The sequence below is a fragment of the Syngnathus floridae genome, chromosome 3, assembly GCF_059516105.1.
Source record: "Syngnathus floridae isolate MCC-2025c chromosome 3, RoL_Sflo_1.0, whole genome shotgun sequence".
NCBI classification, from domain to species: domain Eukaryota; kingdom Metazoa; phylum Chordata; class Actinopteri; order Syngnathiformes; family Syngnathidae; genus Syngnathus; species Syngnathus floridae.
This window is the reverse complement of record NC_142415.1, coordinates 10212065-10231810: the sequence shown is the minus strand read 5'-3', so window position 1 is coordinate 10231810 and position 19746 is coordinate 10212065. Positions and strand designations below refer to the sequence as shown.

General features: G+C 41.4%; 2 protein-coding genes across 3 annotated transcripts; both read left to right on the top strand.

Moving 5' to 3' along the window:
• Positions 1-1369: 1369 nt before the first annotated feature.
• ildr1a (immunoglobulin-like domain containing receptor 1a) lies at positions 1370-6706 on the top strand. Its single transcript, XM_088371081.1, has 9 exons — positions 1370-1609; positions 2961-3131; positions 3294-3443; positions 3605-3724; positions 3814-3960; positions 4291-4416; positions 4487-4668; positions 4931-5539; positions 5648-6706. Exons 1-9 carry the CDS (start codon positions 1564-1566, stop codon positions 5684-5686), a joined length of 1590 nt encoding a protein of 529 aa, XP_088227207.1. The 5' UTR covers positions 1370-1563; the 3' UTR covers positions 5687-6706.
• Positions 6707-8425: 1719 nt separating this feature from the next.
• On the top strand, positions 8426-19713 carry tmem39a (transmembrane protein 39A). Of its 2 annotated transcripts, none has more exons than XM_088370623.1 (9): positions 8426-8713; positions 11305-11496; positions 13446-13668; positions 13877-13960; positions 14922-15076; positions 15432-15789; positions 15859-16046; positions 16118-16238; positions 17058-19713. In XM_088370623.1, the coding sequence occupies exons 2-9, from the start codon at positions 11384-11386 to the stop codon at positions 17292-17294; spliced, it is 1479 nt and encodes a 492-aa protein (XP_088226749.1). In that variant the 5' UTR covers positions 8426-8713; positions 11305-11383; the 3' UTR covers positions 17295-19713. The 2 variants fall into 2 exon arrangements, with proteins under 2 accessions (XP_088226749.1, XP_088226750.1); XM_088370624.1 differs by having other exon boundaries at positions 8426-8725.
• The last annotated feature ends 33 nt before the right edge of the window (positions 19714-19746 follow it).

Sequence of the window (19746 nt, the reverse complement as noted above, 5' to 3'; positions counted from 1 at the left end):
CCTTGTGCAATGGTGGAATATCATGAGGTGAATGGGGCGACTTTTTTAAACTTTTGCCTAAGGAAACTGTGCCAAGTGTGACTCATTTCTTTGTCCATTGTTGCAGTGACAAGCTGCCATTCTTCAATACACAGCTGGAGTAAACTCACACAGCAGTTCTGCCTGCTCAGCTTTGGATATTTTAAGATAGCCGTTTGAGCATTTATTCAATGTCCTTCAGCCATGTACTACTGCATTTTTGAAGGGTGGGTTAATCTCGAAAACAGTGAAAGAGTAAAACTACATAGGAATGATCATACATACTGAGGATATGGACCGGAAGTCATACAGAGGCCAGTTCATAACATGATAAAAGTAGGCAATCATTGTGGGGTTATTCTTGACTGAACAATATACAGTATTGTGTGTCCATTGAACATAAACGAGATGTAAGCTGACATTTAAAAGAATCCCTTTTATGTTGTCTGTGTGTCTAATGGGAGGTAAAGCCAGTGACCACTCCATTCATGCTTACAGATTTTGTCAGGAATGCAGTTGAGCAACTCCCTACACATCACAGCGCTGTCATCGTTCACCGAACACATGAATACAGATTTTTTTTCTGTAGGAGAATAGGAATCTCATCGGTAAATACGTACATTTTACACAATTGAATACCTAAAACTGCATTGCCTGACACCTAGCAGATGGAATTTCCACCCTTTAGAAGGTACCCAACATATCGTATTGAAAACAAATCTCAGCTTGTGTTAAGAATACAAAACAATCTGGAGTGTATAGATTTGGACGATACTAGAAATGGCAGAGCATTCGTTGTTCTTGTTCTGGTTTACACTGACACCTAGTGGCTATGTTGAGAAAGGGGTGGCTCAGTAATGGAAAAAAGACTGTTGAAAAAAAGACTCCGGTTAAAGGAGCTGATCTAATGCTCTCCATAAAACTTGGGAGCGTGGGGAGGGGGCCTAACAAAAAAGAACTGAAAAGAACGTAAGTACAGGTAAATAGCTACTCAAACATATTGAATAATAAAAGTGAAAATGGATTCTAGAAGTACAGATATGTGTGTGTTTTAGAAATTGCTGGAATAAAATAGAGGTATTCGCTTAACTTCTTCAGAGAAAGTTAGAAAAAAAGGCATTCAATGAATGTACATAAGTCTAAAAGGAATTGGGCCTGTTAACACTATACAATGAGAATTTAGAAAACAAAAAAACAAACAAAAAACTTTTCTGTACACTGTTGAGAGAAGATTTTGAATCAGAAGAGATTCTTTTAACATTAGTAAAAATATTTTTATAATACAACTTTATTCCCATAAAAATACGAAGTTTCTTTACGTAGCAATCCATGACGTCACACAGGAAGCGTTCACCTGTTTCGGGGCGTGGTCTGCTGTCTAAGATGTGTCTTCACTTCATTCCAATACTCGAACTTACAAGAGGTCCCAACCAGTAGTTGCTGCTAAATACGCTTTCAAAGGAACCTTATTAGTACTGTTTTTCGCATTTTGTTCCTTTATTCTACTCTTTCTGGGGGGGTTTTAAACAGCGGCGTTTTTACATCATGCGGCAACTATTAGCCGCCGCCATCCTCTCGTCGCTACTGAAAGGTACAGAACACTTTCTGTTTTCACTATGTTGAATTCGAATAATGCATTATTTGTTTTATTCCTGTTTCATTTCAACTAAATATGGTCAAGGAGTGAACTTCCTTTCCCGGTTCGGGGAAAGTTCACATTTTTTCCCCCTCATTGCACGTGATGTGATATTGGGTTTTATCCAATCATGTGGGTCCTTATGTAAATTTAACGGACCTAATTTAGAGTAAATGTAATTGTTGCATTTCTTAAGTGTGTTTGTGGTAATTATTATGTTAAAATAGAGAGCATCCCACGATAAATTTGAAATAACACATTTGGAGACGACTGGTTTCATCCCACCCACATTGATGTTTGTTGGCTGGTTTCACTTCCTGTGCCTTTGTCTGTGTCACCTGTTTTTCTGGTTGGGCCACTGTGAGGTGAGATGAGCTGTGGTAGCAAAACATTCATGGTTGAATTCTTACCTTACTCCTTTTATTTTGCTCTAAATTGGTTATAAAAGGCCAAGGATTTTTAGGAAACTCTCCATAATTTAAAAAACTTAATGAGAATTACTTGGAGTAAACCAGGGATGTTCCAAATTGATTGCTGTGTAACAATACAGAGCGAGATAATTATATTTTAGATTAATCAGGACAAAATTAACCAGATTTCATTACAACTTTAATTCATAACCATGACCCACCCCCGCAAGGGCCAGTAAAAGACATGATACTATAATAGCAAAGCTCTCATTCAGCTGCAGTGATATTTAACTGTCTGTGGCATTTGTAAGGCAACATAATGTAGTTTGGTGAAATACACAATATGTAGTTCTCTTAGTTTTATGTTTGGTTTTATAGTGAACTTCAAATGGGAGTGGCAATAAACAGCAATAAGGCACACTTAGCTTCTTATATAGATCGTAACTAGGAATGGGCGAGTATCGTATTGGTATTGTTACCGATAGTTGCCTTATTTGAAGGTATCTGCACTTTTTGTGGTCGTTTTACGTTCAGGAACTAGAAAATTAGAAGAACAGAAAATGGACATCAATTCCATGCAAAATTGTGATCATGGATGATCTATAGGTCTTTCTTTAAAATGAGCTATCATTAACTTTTAGGGAAACTGTCATGAATGTACTAGTGTTATTTGTATTGTTGACCACTCAAGCGTCTGAAAAAAAAAATGGTATCAAGCTCCTCGAGTCGTTACTCAAATTGTAGCTCACAACCATGTGGGCAAGGAGGGCTCTCTTCTTTGCATGATGGTTCTGCTTTTGTGCTTTATCTGTGGCAGACGGATTAGCCACACTTTCTATTCATCTGAAGCATTATGCATGGTGACCTACTATATGTAATTGTGTGTGCCTCTGCAGTGGCACTGTGTATTCAGGTGATCGTCTCCGAGCAAGAGCGCAGCACTGCCCTTTTTGCCAATGTGATCCTGCGCTGTGACTTCAGTACATCTGCAAGCCTCCAGGATGTACTGGTCACCTGGAGGTTTAAGTCCTTCTGTAAGGACCCCGTACTGGAGTACTACTCCACATGTAAGAGATGCCTTTTTTTTTTTTTTTTAAAAAAACTGTCACTAGGAATGTTTTACACTAACATTGTGTGTAATTAATTTAATTAATTTTGTCCTGATTCATCTTGTGTGTAAATTCAACATTGACAAGTTTAATTATTGTCACACATGAATCTCTCATTAGCTTACCAGTCGGCACTTCAGTTGGGCCAGGATCCTGCTAACGACTGTCCGGATCGCCAGCGCACAATTCGTACCGTGATCCAGAAGAGAGGAAATAATGAGCCCATACGCGGCGCAGAATACCGTGATCGCAAGATCTCAATCCAAGACAGTGAGTTCAAACCACAGCATGTTTTGAGAATGTATGCTGAATAGAATAATTCTCTCAAGATTTTATACCATACAGTAACTGGATCAATTACTGGTACCTGAGTATTGCCAAAATGTCCCACTCAATGCCTTTCAACTTGGAACGATGGTGTGTTTGTGCAGAGGCTGATCTGGTGATCAATGAGGTGATGTGGTGGGACAACGGTGTGTACTTTTGTTCGGTTGATGCCGCTGGAGACACCACCGGAGACTCTGACAAAGAAGTTAAACTTATTGTTTACCGTAAGAACATTTTGCGACATATTATGAGGTGTATTTTGGTCATAAGTACTGTTGTGTAGATTTGTGAGACGTGACTCTTCCTCCTCCAGATTGGTTAACTGTGCTCTTCATCGTCATCGGAGCCGTGCTGCTCATCATCCTACTGGGCGTCTGTTGCTGCCAGTGTTGTCCTCAGAGATGTTGTTGCTACGTGCGCTGTCCCTGCTGCCCGCAGCAGTGTTGCTGCCCGGAAAAAGGTAGTTGGGCTTGGAAACAGATTTGAATTGAAATTGGCTAGCAGGAAGCCATTTATTCACAAGCCCGATCTATGATTACCGATTAAGTGTAATTCTGCAGATCATGTAAAAACTGATAACCGTTTTAGAAGCGCCGTCATGCTTCAAACACATTAAATCCCTGCCAGACTGATTTGTTGACCCATCATTAATATAATGTCAGTTGTTTTAAGGTAATACTATTCTTTGACTAGATTCCTGATTGTTTTATGTACATACAAAAAAAACTGTCTACAGAAGTCATTCCTGTGTTTGTAGATGTAGAAATCAATTGCTGTGTTTGTCTTCCAGCGGTAATGCAGCATCGTATGATGAAGGAGGCTCAGAGGGCCATGGCTCCGTGGGTGGGAGGACAGCCTATATATGGACCAATGAGCCAGGTTTCCTCCTCTCAAATGAACCCACTGCTATATGCAGGTACAACAAGCACCGTAAGATATTTAGATGTTGCAATTTGCTATATTGAGATGGGGATTTGTCCTAATAGGCTCCATGTCAGGGAAGAACGTACCTTTAAATCCCATGCCACTGCCACCACCCCAGTCGTCGGCTTACAGCATACCGGCCCCGAGTGTCCACGGCAACCACACGCCTGCCAAAACCAATCACATGCTTGACTACATGGAGAGTCAGGTGAGGGGGTTGGATATGGCCAGTCCGCTGCTTCAGGTACGTACTGTGCTGTTAATGTTCTTATTGTCGCCACAAACGGGCAAAAATCAAAGCCTCATGTGAACCTAAATATTTCTTTGGTGATGAATTTATCCAACAACCCAGTATCCTTAACTTTTTCTGAGTTGTGGATGTTTATGACATGGTAACTGGAAACTCATGACCGATATGAATGAACCTGTGTGTAGAATCTCCTCTTTGTTGGTATTGACCTTCTTCCTTGTTTGTTTGTTTTTTTTAATTATCTTCCCGTCATCAGGCTCAGCCGCCTCTACCTCCCCACATGACGCAGATCCCACCTGGCCCCCAGCACCAGCACATGCCTATCAGTGTCCCCTTTTCCCCCGGGCCTCCCAGCATGATATCTGGCCTTGGTGACGTGTCCTCAGAGCGCCGCGTCATCACCCTCCCGCCGATACGTGAGCCGGGGCGAGTGCCACCTCCTGCACCCAAGACTCGGCCTCCAAGCTCCAGCGAGAGCAGCCACGGCGGTTTTGGATCCCGCGGGGACCACGGGACGCCGGGTCGACGCTATCCCTCACCTACTAGGTCCAGAGGCATCCCGAGGAGCTACAGCGAAGAGTCACTGGATGGGCGGCCGCGTGGTGGGGCCCGAGGAGGCATGAACCGCCCTCGATCCCGTTCCAGGGATGATCTCTTTGACAGCAGGTCCAGAGGAAACTATCCCCCATCGGGAGCAGGCCGGGCAAGAGGGTCCTGGAGCTCTGATGAGGACAATTATCGGAGAGGAGGAGGAGGAGGAGGAGGAGGAGGGAGGAGAGGCGGCGGCGGAGGCTGGGGTGAGAAACCTCCCAGCTACACTGAGTATGAGCCTGGAAACAAACCAGGAACAAGAAGGAACTACTCTGTAAGAAAAACATTGCTTTAATTTAGTCGCAATTAATTAAAAAAAAAAAACAATCTCAATCAGACTTCTCACACAGAGAAAAATGAATGTTAAATGTGTCTCTCTCAGGCTAAGAGCTCTCGCAGTGGCACCAGTGTCGTCATCTGAACGGAGCTGTGAAACGCCCTTTGAACTCTGTTTCTGAGCGCACGCGCACCTCACTTGGACTGGGAGTTGTTAGCAGCCTTGTTGTCAAACTCCCGGTCAATCTGAAAGACCTTATTAGCCATTGGGATTTGAGAAATTTGTGTTGCCCAATACGTGTTCAGAAAATATATAAAAACAAAAGTAAAATATTTGACCTCATGTAAAAGCATCACACCCGTTAGCATAGAAATAAGGGGCCTGCCAGGGAATGTAGAAATGCTTGAAAATTGATGTTAAATATATGAATATAGAATCATCAATGAAATTAGAATGTTGCTGAATGTTGATGTCCTGCTTCAATGGAAAGATGCTTGAATAGTTAGTCAATAGCTTTGATATGCAGCTTAAGGTATGTTCTTTTTCCTCACTATTTTGAAAATCTAGCCCACTAATAGAACAATTGTGTCCTACTCATGTTTTTGTTTTGTTTTTTATCCCCCACTCCTAGTCTTACATTTTGCTCACTCGTACTCCTTTAGTAACAATGGGTGCATGGACTTTAAGCTGGATATCAAGGATATTCTCTCCATGGGTATTCAAGTTATTCTTTTTAGAATTTATTCTTTATTCTTTCCAGGAAGCTACTAATTTGGGCTCAAGTAATGCAAAAACAACAATGATGATCTCTTAATGGCCCAGTAGCACTGGTTTACTACCAAAATACTGAGACTGTTACATTATCATGAAATAATTTAAAATGTGTTTGAATTTTTTTTTTTTGCCTTAATTTTGTACAAAATTATCCCTGTGAAAAGTGTTGAAATACAATTAAGCTTTTTTGTATAATTGCATGTAAAATCCATTAGGGTGAGTCATTGGCATACAATGCTGTGGAACATCATTCTGTGGGAAATCTTCCACCATTGTAATAATCATCAGGATTTTACTTGTCAAAGTATTGAAGTATAAATTTTCTTTTTTTGTTTGTACATTAACCTTGGATAAGACAAAAATAAATGTAATTAAAGTGATTCTTCAATATTTCTGTTTGAGTGCATAACTCATAAATCAAAATTCCCAAATAAACTCAATTTATTTCTCAATTTAGATCAAATGTAAAAATCTACATCCATGTGATAGACCTCAAAAGGTTCTTTTTATTCCTCCCCAAAAATAAACATGAATCCGCCGGAACCTGAAGGAGAGAATAGTAAATCGATTGGCTGTTGTAAATATTAATGCAGAGAAGATGAGATTTTTTTTTTTCTCAGAATGCCGAGTTCTCCAAATGGATGTTGAAGTCATTTATAACATCAACACTAATATTTTGCGCAGTGACGCAACTAATTGAAAAGTTCAGTTCACTATTGGAAATAAGACTTATAGTGTATAGTGTCAGGCTAATATTTATCAAAAGCTTTTATTAAGGCATGCCAATTTTGCCTTGTACTGAAACACAGACGCCCAACAGGTTTGTATCTCTAGCGTTCCATTAGGGTATTCCATCCATCCATTTTTATATACCGATTGTCCCTTCGGGGACATTCCTTCGAGTTTAAATGTATCTTTGGTCATTTAGTTAATTACAATGATGTAAATAAATTCAAAATTTTCATATTTTGAAAAATGAAGTTGGATTTTTAATACTTTTTGTTTTGGATGAAGACTACTGTCGTATACAAAATGACTAATTTGCAGAAATGTCCTCATTCTTGCAATGATGAGTGATATGAAATGTTCGAGGCAGGAAACGATGCGATCATAGGAGTGATCCAAAAGTGTGCACCCTTCCAGAATTATTGGACAAGCGAAAATCATGCTCCGTGTTTTCAATGTTACATAAAGAGCTATCTTCACAACCGAAGCGTGACCTCAGTAACTCTTTGGAGGGGCATATTGTTAAAGTTAATCCAAACACTTTAATTTCGTGCTGTGTATTAGTGTTGGCTCGTGAGTGAACGATTCGTTTAAAGGCACGATTTGGTTTTCAGTGAACGAGAGTGAACGAATCACTTCCTAAAGTGATTCGTTCTTTTTTCAGTTCATAACTTCAACCAGTAGATGTCGGTAATGCGCATTGAAGCTGGTGCCACCTTGCCGTAAAACAAAACGAAGAAGAAAATGTCGTAACTTTCTGTTCACGACCGAGTCGTGAATTGCATTTCCCGTTCACCAACTGAACAGATCTGTGAGTGAACGAGTCAGTGAGTGAGTGATTTGCATTTCCAGTTCATCGCGAGAACGAATCAGTGAAGGAACGAATCCTGACTTTCCTGTTCGCGAACGAGTTAATGGGATCAGTGTGTAGGTGTTGTATTGTAGAAAGAAATGTGTGGATTACCCGAGCCAATTATTATTATTATTGTTATTATTGTTATTATTATTATTATTATTATTATTATTATTATTACTATATATAATAAAAAATTAAAAAATGGGGGGGGGGGTAGTTGTATTGTTTGATGTACATGTTGTTCCCACGGGATGTTGTAATATAGAGAAAAATGTGTGCCTTGCCGTTGTCGACATTACCGTGTGTTTACTTGATTGTTTTTTGTCTGGTGCATTGCTTATTCTGTGTGTTATTGAAGTTAAAAAATAAATAAATAAACGGATCAGTGTGTGTGTTGGGGGATGATTCGTTGAACGATGAATTTGAACGAATCTTTTGAGTAAACTGATTCTAAAGATTCAGTTCACTTAAAAGAACGGGAATGCACATCACTACTATGTATGATTCACGTCGCGTACTGATGACGTCGTACAGAAGCGGTGTGGGCTTGCCACGTCGGTCTCTGTGAAATGCATTCACACAGTTGCTCCTCGGAGCATTTGGCTTAACTTTTTGAGAAAGACGCATTTTTCTTTCCAACACAGAGTGACCGGGGACCGAACCAGCGTATTTGGAACCACCGTAGCTCATCTCTACACTGCTGCGTTCGGTCTTATAGGAGTAAAAAGCAGGCGGAGGAATGCTCGGTTCGTCTGGACTCGTCCGGCTGGAAGCCACACAAGTGACTGATGCATCCTCGTTCACTTCACGCTCATGTATGTTGTCTTGTGAGTAAAATATGACTTTACACAACGCTTTCAACCCGTGTGTTGCAGCGCCCACATATTTCCCCCTGCTTTTCAAGCTGTTTGCTAAACTTCCTAACTCAACTGGCGTAAAAAAAAAAAAAAAAAAAAGAAAGAGCATGCTGCCTAGTGTCATGATTGAGAAACGCCAGGTTTAGTTACTCCGCGTCACAGAGCGGTGTTATCAACATTAAAACTGGTCCATGTTTGGTTCTCCTTTTAGATGAATGCATTGGGTACAAGGTTAAAGTCTCAAGAAAGGCAAAAAATTGCTCCCATGCAATACTAGTTCCCGTTTTTCTCCAGTGACTTTTCAACCGAAGTATTTCTCCTTTACGGTTTGTTTGTGTCTGTTTAGTTAACTGATACTGAAATACTTCAAATCAGTGGTTCTCAAACGTTTTACACCAATGATCAAAATATATGTAGCTATCCAAGTGCTACTAGATCACTGCAATGTAGTTGACCAGGTTTTGACGAAAGATGAGCCAGAAGTTTTACTCTTAAGGAACACCCGGGTTCCACTGTAGTATTAGTCATATTTCAAAATTAACACTACCTAAATATAGTGGTGGGAACGCACAGAAAACTTCTTAAAGCTTCTCTTCTTGTATAAAACTGTTCTTAACGAATGTGTTTGCTGTCAGCCGTTTTCGCAACATTGTTCCTCATATTGCCAACCACTTAGCATATTCTTTTAACACCTACAAAATATGGTCTTGATACCAATAAATCGTGAAATAGATCAGCAGAGTCACAACTGATTCTGATACAATCACACAGAGTAGCTGCACGCTTTTCAATTTTAGAGCTGATTATTAACAATTACTTTAACAAGAGATTAATTTGTCAATTATTATTTCAGAATGATTGAGGAATCAGGCTTAAAAAAAACATATCCAGACTTTTGTCCTTTTATTATATTAAAACAGGACATCATTTCAAAATGACAGTACAGAAAATCCACAAACATAGTTCAGTTACTCGTTTGGTGTGTAACACACAATTCTGAAAGAAAGGGGGAGGGGATGACACACTGCACACAGGCTTGTTCTGAGTTGGCGACAAGCTGCAAAAGTACGTGCTGCGGGTAATCGTTTATCGTCATCGGCAATAAAAGGCATTGATCGACATGAGCTGTTCACATACATCGTTTGATCACAATCAGTTGCTGATTGATGGGAGCACCCAAAGTTGATAGTTTTACATGTCAAGCAGAACCATGGCTTTGAGACTATTATTTTTTTGCTGTTGTGACATGTCATATAAAACAAGTAGCTCAAAACTGAAAGTCTTTGGTTGGAAAAAGAAACCAAAATTGATTTACAGCTCTACCATTAAGAGACGCGCTGTGAGTGATGTTGACTCACCCACCGCATGGCTCGAGTTGAATGTAGGTGTCCCATTTTTTTTCAGGCCATTCCACATTCGTACAATGAACTGCATCATCACACGCACTTTCTACCATGACACATACTCCCATGCACTACATACTATGTTCAAGTGTCAGGTGCCTAGACTTGTCCAAGTTGTTTTATTCGCTCCATCATAAATGATGTGACAAGCCAAGATCCATCCCCAAATCTTTAGCCGCAACTAAAAAAAACAATCTCAAAAAACTGAAGTGACTGTTCACTAAATGAGTACAATGCACCCTTAGTTGTATGGGAGTGGCAGGACTGAGAGTCATTTTTATGGCAACGGGATAAAGATGTTTTGGATTTTTCTTTCTTTTAACTATGGTCTGGGATGGTAGTTTTTAATTTTTTTATTTTTTTTTGTTCTGTGGAAGTGGGACACTCACGTGTCATCTTCTAGTATATATGTCATCACAGTTATGCATAAACTTGAAGTCCACAGACGAGTTGGACGAGACCCTTTTCCTTAAATGAACACACAAGTTTTCATGATGGATTCTGTCGCTTGGACGTTTTTTGTCGTAGTTTTTGGTAACAAAAATGATAGTTTCCAGCATGACAAACTTCACAAGAAGCTGCAGATAGTGAACAACTCATCCAAAAAGAGGCCAATGGCTTACTTTCATCCATCCAGTGGAAGAACATTTGATGTTTCTGCCTGTCAATATACAGAAAAAAAAAAAGTTTTTGTGACAGGCCTAATCACAAGTCATAGACATGACATCAGCCTCTGCTAAAAATAAATAATATTGTGTTGAGGTGTGCAGTCTCTGTATAGGCCTCTACGCACCAATCCGAGCTCTGACAATTTGGACTTTTGATGAAAGAAAAAGGGGGAAAAAGTTATATTTTCTGATGTATTAGTTGAGGGGAAAATGTCCACAGTATGTTTGTTTCACAGCATATGATACATTATCAGCATTTGTGTTCTGGAGGCTTCAGGTCACATCACACTTGTCAATATTAGCTCAGGAACGTATCCAAACTACAAGTCTTACTGAAAGTGCTCATTATATTTGAACATGAAACGTTATCAACATTACAATTCATAGAAAACATTTGTGTACTTTTCCCACGTAAAGTGAAACATAAACAACTTGGAGTTGATATTTCCTTTGATAAGACTTTTGCTCTCCTTCACAGTGGCCCCAGCATATATGGTCGCTCAGTAAGGAGCAAAGGGGAGTCCCAGCGTCCGAGGTTGCCACGGTAACCGGCGACCATGCCAGGAGGTCGCAGGGGTCCCAGCAGACAGCAGTTGAGCCGCTCTGCCCTGCCCTCCCTGCAAACTCTTGTTGGAGGCAACCTGGGCAATGGTACGGGCCTCAGAAACAGGTAGGCCTTGCGTCGCTACTGTCTGAGCTTGTCCTAAGTGCAGAAAGCCATTTAAGCATTTATCAAAGACATTCAGGAGACTCATTTATTAGACAGAGGTGTGCGTAAAGCGTCCTCACAAACATTCCTAGCGAAGAGTTAAACTTCTAAACATGCGTAAACACAAAATGAGGCTTCTTTAGATCGATCGATCGATCAATACCTAACCACAAATGCCTCTTTCGTCCACTCACGGAGCAGCGCGATGGACACACCTTTTTTTAGAGTTTGGTGAGCTATTGGTCATCTTATTTAATGTGGTTAGTTGCCCTGCAGGTCGTTCAAGTTTGGTGAGGCTAAATATTTTCCACAGGCTGGGTAGATTGGCACAGTGGCAACTACATTGAACGAGTGGTTATTGCGCAACCAGTAGCCAGAATCGCTTGATTGTGCCAATGTTATAAAGCCGACCACAGTGAACAGCTGTTTACCGTAGGGGGTTCCAGACCCACCTGCAATGGGTGAAAAACCACAATAGACGGAATATCAAAATAGGTTTACCCTTCTTGCATGCTTTTAAACACATAGACATATTTAAACATACCTATTACTTAGTACAGTATTCCCAATGAAAAACTCACAGCACACTACCATACAAAAAAAAGCCACAAAAGGTTCTGCTCTTAGAAATTGTGTGAAATCTCGACCTGTTGAGCCTAAAATTGTTAGACAAGAGTGAGAATGACCCGGCTGCAGGTAGGAGAGATGATCAGCAGTATGCGATGCAAAGATATTCATTGTACGTGTGGATATTGTCGTGGCTAGACGGGAAGGATTCTGTTTGGAGAGAGTCGGAGGAAACCAGATGTAGGGTCCAGGGAGGCAGGGAACAGGATCCAAAGCAAGAGTTCAAGAGATGAGCGGGAGGCAGGCTAGAGGGAGGCTGTGAATGGAGTTCAGAGCAGAGGAGGGTAAGTATTGCAAAATATTAACTTAATATTCTTAGTTGGCCGCAATCAACAAACTCAACAAAGACTGTTGACTATTTGATGAAGTCCAAGCGTCGGCTTATGTCAGGTACACACACACACAAAGGTAATTGGGTAGTTTTTATCCAGAATTTTGCCCCTCTCCAACCAAGAGCATCAAACGCCTATCTGTCTTGTCCTAAATGATCATCCTGACATCTGAAGTGATTAAAGTGGATCTGTCCTGATTGTAGGGTCCAAAACTGACTGTATCATATACAACCTTTTGGCATTTTTGTGTCCATAATTCCATGTGAACTTGATTTTGGTTCAGAGGTGGCCAACAGGTCTTGCAAGACCAGGAAAAAAAAACAGAGCAAAAAAAACCCCACAAAATATATATATTTTTAATTATTTTGTATTTAGTTTTGTGGCATTGCCATTAATGTACATTGAACAAAAAAGTGTTAAAGTTTGTTCATCTTTGAGAGCGAACTTGGTAGACAACACTAAACGCTTTTTTCCAAGACGCTACGTGCAGAGACGCCTGGTACCTCGCTCGCCAAATGTAATCCATTCCATGTGTCAATCTCTGGTAGCGTTAACTGAACAAGAACAAGATACATATGTCATCTGTAAGGCAGCTTGCTTTACTGATGAAAATGAACATCCTGCTCATTTATACTTTACGCCTCTCAATTTTCCCATGTTTGTTTATGACATCTGTGTGCACAGAATTTACTTACACTGTTTACCTATGTTAATTAGGAACTAGGCACACACACATGCACGCACGTACACACACACACACGGATCAAACTGGAGGATGTGATAAGGTATTCACGTGTGAACTGTTGTGCTGATGTTTCCTAGAGTCTGTTCTGTATAATTTTTTGTAAAAAAATATATAATCCACAGTAATGACTACTATTTTTTGGGGGTTGTGCACTCTTCATCTCAAGTATTGTATGTGTGTGTTTGGGGTGGTGGGCGTTCTTTTAGGAACAGTAGCTCCTTGGGTCTGTCCGCGCCACCTATCTCGACCGTCATCACACCAGAGCCCGTCCGCCACTCAAAGATTCCACTGCTGCCGTCAGACAGTAGCCTGTTGTTTGAGTTCCTGCTCTTTCTCTATCTACTGGTGGCCTTGTTTGTCCAGTACGTCAACATCTACAGGACAGTTTGGTGGTACCCATACAGCCAGCCACCCACCTCTACCTCACTCGTAAGAACACGCAGTTTTGGAAGCAGCAATACTGTATAAGAGCGTTAAAAGTAAACTTTTCTGCCTGATGGGTTGTTGCTTGTATAAGCGAGCATTTTAAGTTTATCCTAAAATGTCACTTTGTCTCTGTTTGCTTGATTCTAATATGACATTCTGTAATGAGAACTGTTTCTTGTCTCTCCTTTGTCTGTGGCTTGTTCACCTGCAGAGCTTCCATCTAATGGACTACCATCTGGCTATCTTCATTACAGTCATGCTGGCCAGGAGGCTTGTTTGGACAATAGTTTCAGAGGTGAACGCAATTTAAATACTACTTCAAATACAGTGGTGCCTTGACTTACAAGTGTCATTTGTTCTGTAATCGTGCTCGTATCTCAAATCAACTACGTCCATTGAAATGAATGAAAAGACCATTAATCCATTTTAGTAACCCCCCCAACAAACAACACATTTTTGTTTAACATGTTGTTTTAATAAATAAAAATGTCATTGCACAGTATTGTACTGTAGAAAAAAAATACAGTAGTAAAATACAATAGAATATAAAGAAATGAACTGGACTTTCACTCAATCTAATCGTTACTGTTTGGATTTTATTTTATTTTTTTGTGCCATTTCCTTCACACTTCCCTCACTTTTGTCAGCTCCTCCATCTTTTCATGGACAAAGATCCACTGCTCAAAAATCTTTTTAATGCCCTTGGCTGGCGGTACCTTTATCGGTTCCTTCACTTCAGTATAATACCTAACACAACTCAATGTTATTTATAAAACACTTTAACAACAACCTTCGCTGTCCATAAGATTGGACTGAATAACCACAATAAATAATTAAGTAATTGTACAAGTTTAAAATATACATGATATGATTATACATTCTACTATACAGCATTTGGCACATGTAGATAGATCATAGAAGTACTTCGCTCGTGCTGCTTTGCCAAATCAACGACACGCACACCTCGCTCATGAGTGCTGCTTCTTTGGACATATGGTTAAAAAAAGACTTGCACAAATCACAAGCGAGACAGCTACTTTTGCTGCAACGTAATCGCGTGAATTGCTGATGGATTGAGTGTCTGAGGCTGACTCGTAAATTAAAGCTGCTTGCAACACAGGGGGAAAAAAAGAGGAACTGGCAGGAAAAATCGACGTTTAGGGCACTTGTAAGTCAAGGTACTTCTATAATCTGACACACGGAGCCACAGGGTCTGTTTTATCTCACAATAAAATGTCTTTTTCTGCTTCGTCCAGCTGTCTCAGAACAGCAGGAGCTCGGTGGTCTGCTATTTGATTTTGATTGCAGCAAGACTGTTTCTGCTCACCATGTGTTGTTGGGTGCTCTGCTGGACACTGGTCAACCTTTGCAGGAACCACTCTGTTCTCAACCTCCTCTTCTTGGGATACCCGTGAGTGTTTTGTATTAATGTACATCTTTTGATGAGATCATATTGAGAGATGGCGTGTATTATATTTTAACTGACAAGTCCATTAAATGCTCAAATGGCTTTCCAAAAAGTTGTTGGATTCCTCTGGTCCATGTACTTGGACGCTCAACTTTGGCACAGCAGTAGGACATGTACATGTGTGTTATTAAACTGCACAAGCTGATTCATGCGTGCTACTCATTAGGAAGTTCTACTAGTTAGTGCCTAATGCTCCACCAGTCATACTAATAGTGCACAATAAACATCAACTTGATTCTCAAAATGTTCAAAATTCAAAGGATAAACTATGACTCAGTACCCCCTTTCCTGTTTTTAGGTTTGGCGTATATGTCCCACTCTGCTGTTTCCACCAGGAAGGACCGAAGAGCCAAACGTCAACAGTCGACTGCGACTACTCAGCCGACCACCAGCAAGCGGAGCTATCGGACGCTCCCTTCTTTCGACCCCGGGATTTCCTCCTGTTGTTACGAGAGAACCTCAGAGAACAGTTTTCGGCACCGCAGCACATGCCCACGCACACCTGCCCGCCGCACACGCACACTCACACGCCTGAGCTGATTCGATCAGAGGTGGAGGAGCTCAAGAGCGACTTTAATCGGCGGATTAAGGAAGTGCTGTTCAACTCGCTGTTCAGTGCTTATTACGTTGCCTTCTTGCCGCTATGCTTTGTGAGGGTAGGTTCGCTCTCCTGCTCTGCTTGAATTCACCTGGTATGAGTAACAAGTATCAATTGTTTTTCCCAGAGCACCCAATACTATGACATGCGCTGGTCATGTGAGCATCTGATCATGGTGTGGATCAATGCCTTTGTGATGCTGATGAGCCAGCTGCTGCCCCCAAACTACTGCGACCTGCTTCATCGCTCTGCGGCCCACCTGGGCCGATGGCAGAAGCTGGAGCACGGCTCATACAGCAACGCACCTCAGCATTTGTAAGTGACCCCCCCCCGCTCTGCCCCGCAGTTCCTCAGTTTCACGCAAAAATGTTTTGTGCCTCCAACAGATGGTCCGACCAGACAGTTTGGCCTCAGGGGGTGTTGGTACGACACAGCCGCTGTCTGTATAAAGCAATTGGACCGTATAATGTCGCGATGCCCTCTGATGTTTCACATGCAAGATTTTATGTGAGTATGTAGACTCATAAATCATAGTAACCTGTGAATGATTCACTTGACCAATCAAGGGTTACACCAAAACTAGTAGCGAAGCTGAGATCAAGCGCAAAGCCGATAACCGCTTTGCAGACAAAACAAAGCGAAGCCACTAGCAAACGCTCAGTCGTTGGCTGTCGCGTTTTGTAACCCTACAAAACCAACTTGCGTGTAAAACTCTGAAAATAAAGGTTGATTTCAGAAACAGACAAATGCCCTACGCATTTGACTATAGCTAGCGTCATCACCATTGAAGCCAATTTTGAGCCTATGCATTTAAATCAAGTACTTGTCACTTCCTGTTGCAAACATTGCAACCCATTTTTTAGAAGTTAAGAACAACTACGCCGTATTTGTTTGCTTAGCCTCCGAAAATATACGTGCAGTAGGTCCGATTTTTTTTTTTTATGCAGTTTTAAATGAGTTTGTCATACTGCCAAAAGCAAATAGCTACAAGCTATGACATCCGCTGGCCAAAGGCCGAGCTGCACAGTATTTGTTTACCGACGAGCGAGTGACCCGAGCACGAGTGATTAACATTTCCTGATGCACACCCAATGTTGTATGTTTGATGTGGGAGCTTGCTACGGCTCAGTATGTTTATGAAAAAAAATCTGAATACAAATGTGAAATATAATTTTTTCACTTGCTTTCGAGTGTTTGGAATACATCTTAATTTGCGTTAAGGATTAGTTTGAGAGAATTCGAATATCTGTTTGCATCTTTTGACGCCTGAGGACCTTTCAGCCAGAGCCAGTTTTCTGACCCTTGTCCTCTCTATTGGTCTTACAGTTCCTCTTCCACAAGCCATTGCGGATCCTAAACCTGCTGATCTGGATCGAGACCAGCGTGGTTCTGTATCAGTTATACTCGCTGTTCCTCTCCGAGCGCTGGAACCACACTCTCTCTCTGGGCCTTATTCTTTTCTGCAACTACTATGTCCTTTTCAAGCTGCTCAGAGACCGCATAGTGCTGGGCAAAGCCTACTCCTACCCTCTGTCCAGCAGTTTGGGCTTAAAGTCGCAGTAAAGACATCCTCCACACCCCCAGTGCGTGTGTGCTGGAGGTGGGGGAAGTGCAGACGTGTTCAAATTGGGAAACCAGATGGGTGTTCGCCGCTCGCAACTGGAGTGTAAGGGACAGGAATACGAACTCATAACCGTGTTTTGATACGGTTATATTTTTAATGCAATGTTTGTATAAACCTATTTAAAAGAATATTTTATTTTGTATACTATTTCGCGTTACACCGGGCATTACCACGCTGACGACATTAGCATGCCGCGTTGTGTTGTTGATAAAAGATAAAGTTTCACCAAAGATGTAGTAAAAAGAAAAAAAAACACGTCAGTCAACAGTTATACATTCTGTCCACGGTTGGCCTGAAATTCTCAGCCTCAAACCACAAACTAAATTGGAAGACAAAAGGAAAAGTCAAGATGTTGATTTTTGCCAATGGTTACGGCGAGTAAGTCGCCACCCCCTCGCACACCAAATATTCAACAGCAGTTAGAAACAGGCATTTGTCTTAGCGCTGAGACCAGAACTTTGTTTTGCAACGGCACGGGCAGTTGATAGGCACCAAGCACAGAGTTTGCAATAAGTGTTGAAAGACAGTGTTGGTGCCAACTTAGTCACGAAAAGTTGAGTTTTCAGGTGACAGTGTAGGATTAACCTAAAATCCGCTATAACCTTTACCAGTGAACTTTGAACTGCTGTAAACTTTTGAATTCACATAAGTGCTTTCTGCACACCTTGCTGGCTTAAAATAACAACTGAGTGGCAAAATTAACAAGAGGTTTTCCAAGGGCGTCTGTTTCCATGCCTTTCTGTGACTCCGCCAGTTGCTCTTTTGCTGCCTCTACCTGCTGAGTGATGAGCTAAGGTCAGCGGCCACTTCCCTTTGAGTGGTACTGTCATTGCCGAAAGCTTTTCAATATCCACGCACACTCCTTGTTTCCGCTCTTTGCGTTACTATGCACAGATGGGAATGTACATTCAAAAGTTTACAGGTCAAATTAAGTTCACCTGTAAAAGTTAACGTGTATTTGAAGTCCATCCTGAACATTTTGTAAGCAGTGTAGTATGCCAAGCTGCTACATTATTCAATAGTATTAGGGTCCATCAAAGAGTGGTCTTGGTCTTTTCATCTACCCACTCAACACTTTTTGGTACCAGTCACTGCCCCGACGAAAACTGCTGCGTGCCCTTCCTTCCGCGTTGAATTTGCGCCTGTGTTGCGCATTCATTTGGTCTTTCGCAATAGCCATGTGATTGTTTGTCATCACGGGCTGTGACCTCAGGGGTCTTCAATTCTGACGTGCTCCAGCCAGAGATACGTACAAGATTCTTTTTGCTTTGGCAGGAAGTCCTTGCTACTGCCTGATGACAGCTGGGATAGGCTCCAGCATGCCCACGACCCCCGTGGGGACAAGCAGTACAGATAGATGGACAAAGTCCTTACTCTTTAGGATCCTTAAGTCCACCCACCGCCAGCTTCTGAGTTGCTGTCCAAATCAGACCCGTGTGTGTTTGTAGGGCGAGAATTACGTGGCCAACAAAGATGAAACCTCATTTTACATGTTGAATGTCATTTTCAGTGGATGTTTAATGACATGGGTGCTTCATGCTGCATCGCGGTGTCGGGAGTCATCCACACCCGTCTGTCTTATTACCAGTTCATGTGTCCTTGGCGGTCCGCTTCTTACAGTTGCATCTTGCATGCTGCCTTTTTATTCTCAAACTTAAGTTTTTCATGCACTCTCCTGCCTTAGTTCTTTTTGTGCCTCTTTTAATGCACATTTCTTTAGTGGTTCGTTTAAATGCGTTTGGCCAGAGGATGAATCGCATTCATTAGGAAATCTTATACAGTGGATTCAGTCGAGGTTCAGGATGAATGGGGCTCAAGAGGATGCGCCTCTTTGTCCCTTGTTGTTTTGGGTTTGCTCCAAGTGCAGTTTGCAAGTCTCAACTTGAATGTAGTGACTGTCTCCAGAAGGTGGCACTGTTGTCTTGCATGAAATTCCTCAAGGACAACATATGCCCTTTTTGAGTAAACCCTGATACGAAAGAAACAACGTTAGCCTTTTGATTTGTTTATCCCACACAAGTGCTTACTCAAACAATACATTCTGCCTGTTTTTGATGGTTTTGAGCTTCGGGGGAAAAAATCCAATCAGTTTACGTACTTTTTACTACTACACGCTTGGGTCTTTAACTTAAGAAACGGACAGGGTGAGAGTAGATGCCGGTGTCGATGAAAGTTTTTTGTTTGTTTGTTTCGTTCTGTGTAACATCCCAGCATGCAGATGTTGAACTTTTTGTGGATCACGTCCCAGTTGAAGAGGTTGAAGGAGCTGGTCCTCATATTTCGGCTTTCTACAGTATTCATTTCACCCTGACCATATTCTTGGGCATCTGAAATAAAACATGGAATTGAAACATTGTATTTTGAACATCGTATGTATTTTTATAAATGAAC

Excerpts from the sequence above, each read along its gene's own strand:
- tmem39a (XM_088370623.1), top strand. The coding sequence starts at position 11,384 with ATGCCAGGAGGTCGCAGGGGTCCCAGCAGACAGCAGTTGAGCCGCTCT. Across the intron at positions 11,497-13,445 it reads GGTACGGGCCTCAGAAACAG|GAACAGTAGCTCCTTGGGTC; the intron begins GTAGGCCTTGCG and ends GCGTTCTTTTAG. Across the intron at positions 15,790-15,858 it reads TGCCGCTATGCTTTGTGAGG|AGCACCCAATACTATGACAT; the intron begins GTAGGTTCGCTC and ends TGTTTTTCCCAG.
- ildr1a (XM_088371081.1), top strand. The coding sequence starts at position 1,564 with ATGCGGCAACTATTAGCCGCCGCCATCCTCTCGTCGCTACTGAAAG. Across the intron at positions 1,610-2,960 it reads CCTCTCGTCGCTACTGAAAG|TGGCACTGTGTATTCAGGTG; the intron begins GTACAGAACACT and ends GTGCCTCTGCAG. Across the intron at positions 3,132-3,293 it reads ACTGGAGTACTACTCCACAT|CTTACCAGTCGGCACTTCAG; the intron begins GTAAGAGATGCC and ends ATCTCTCATTAG.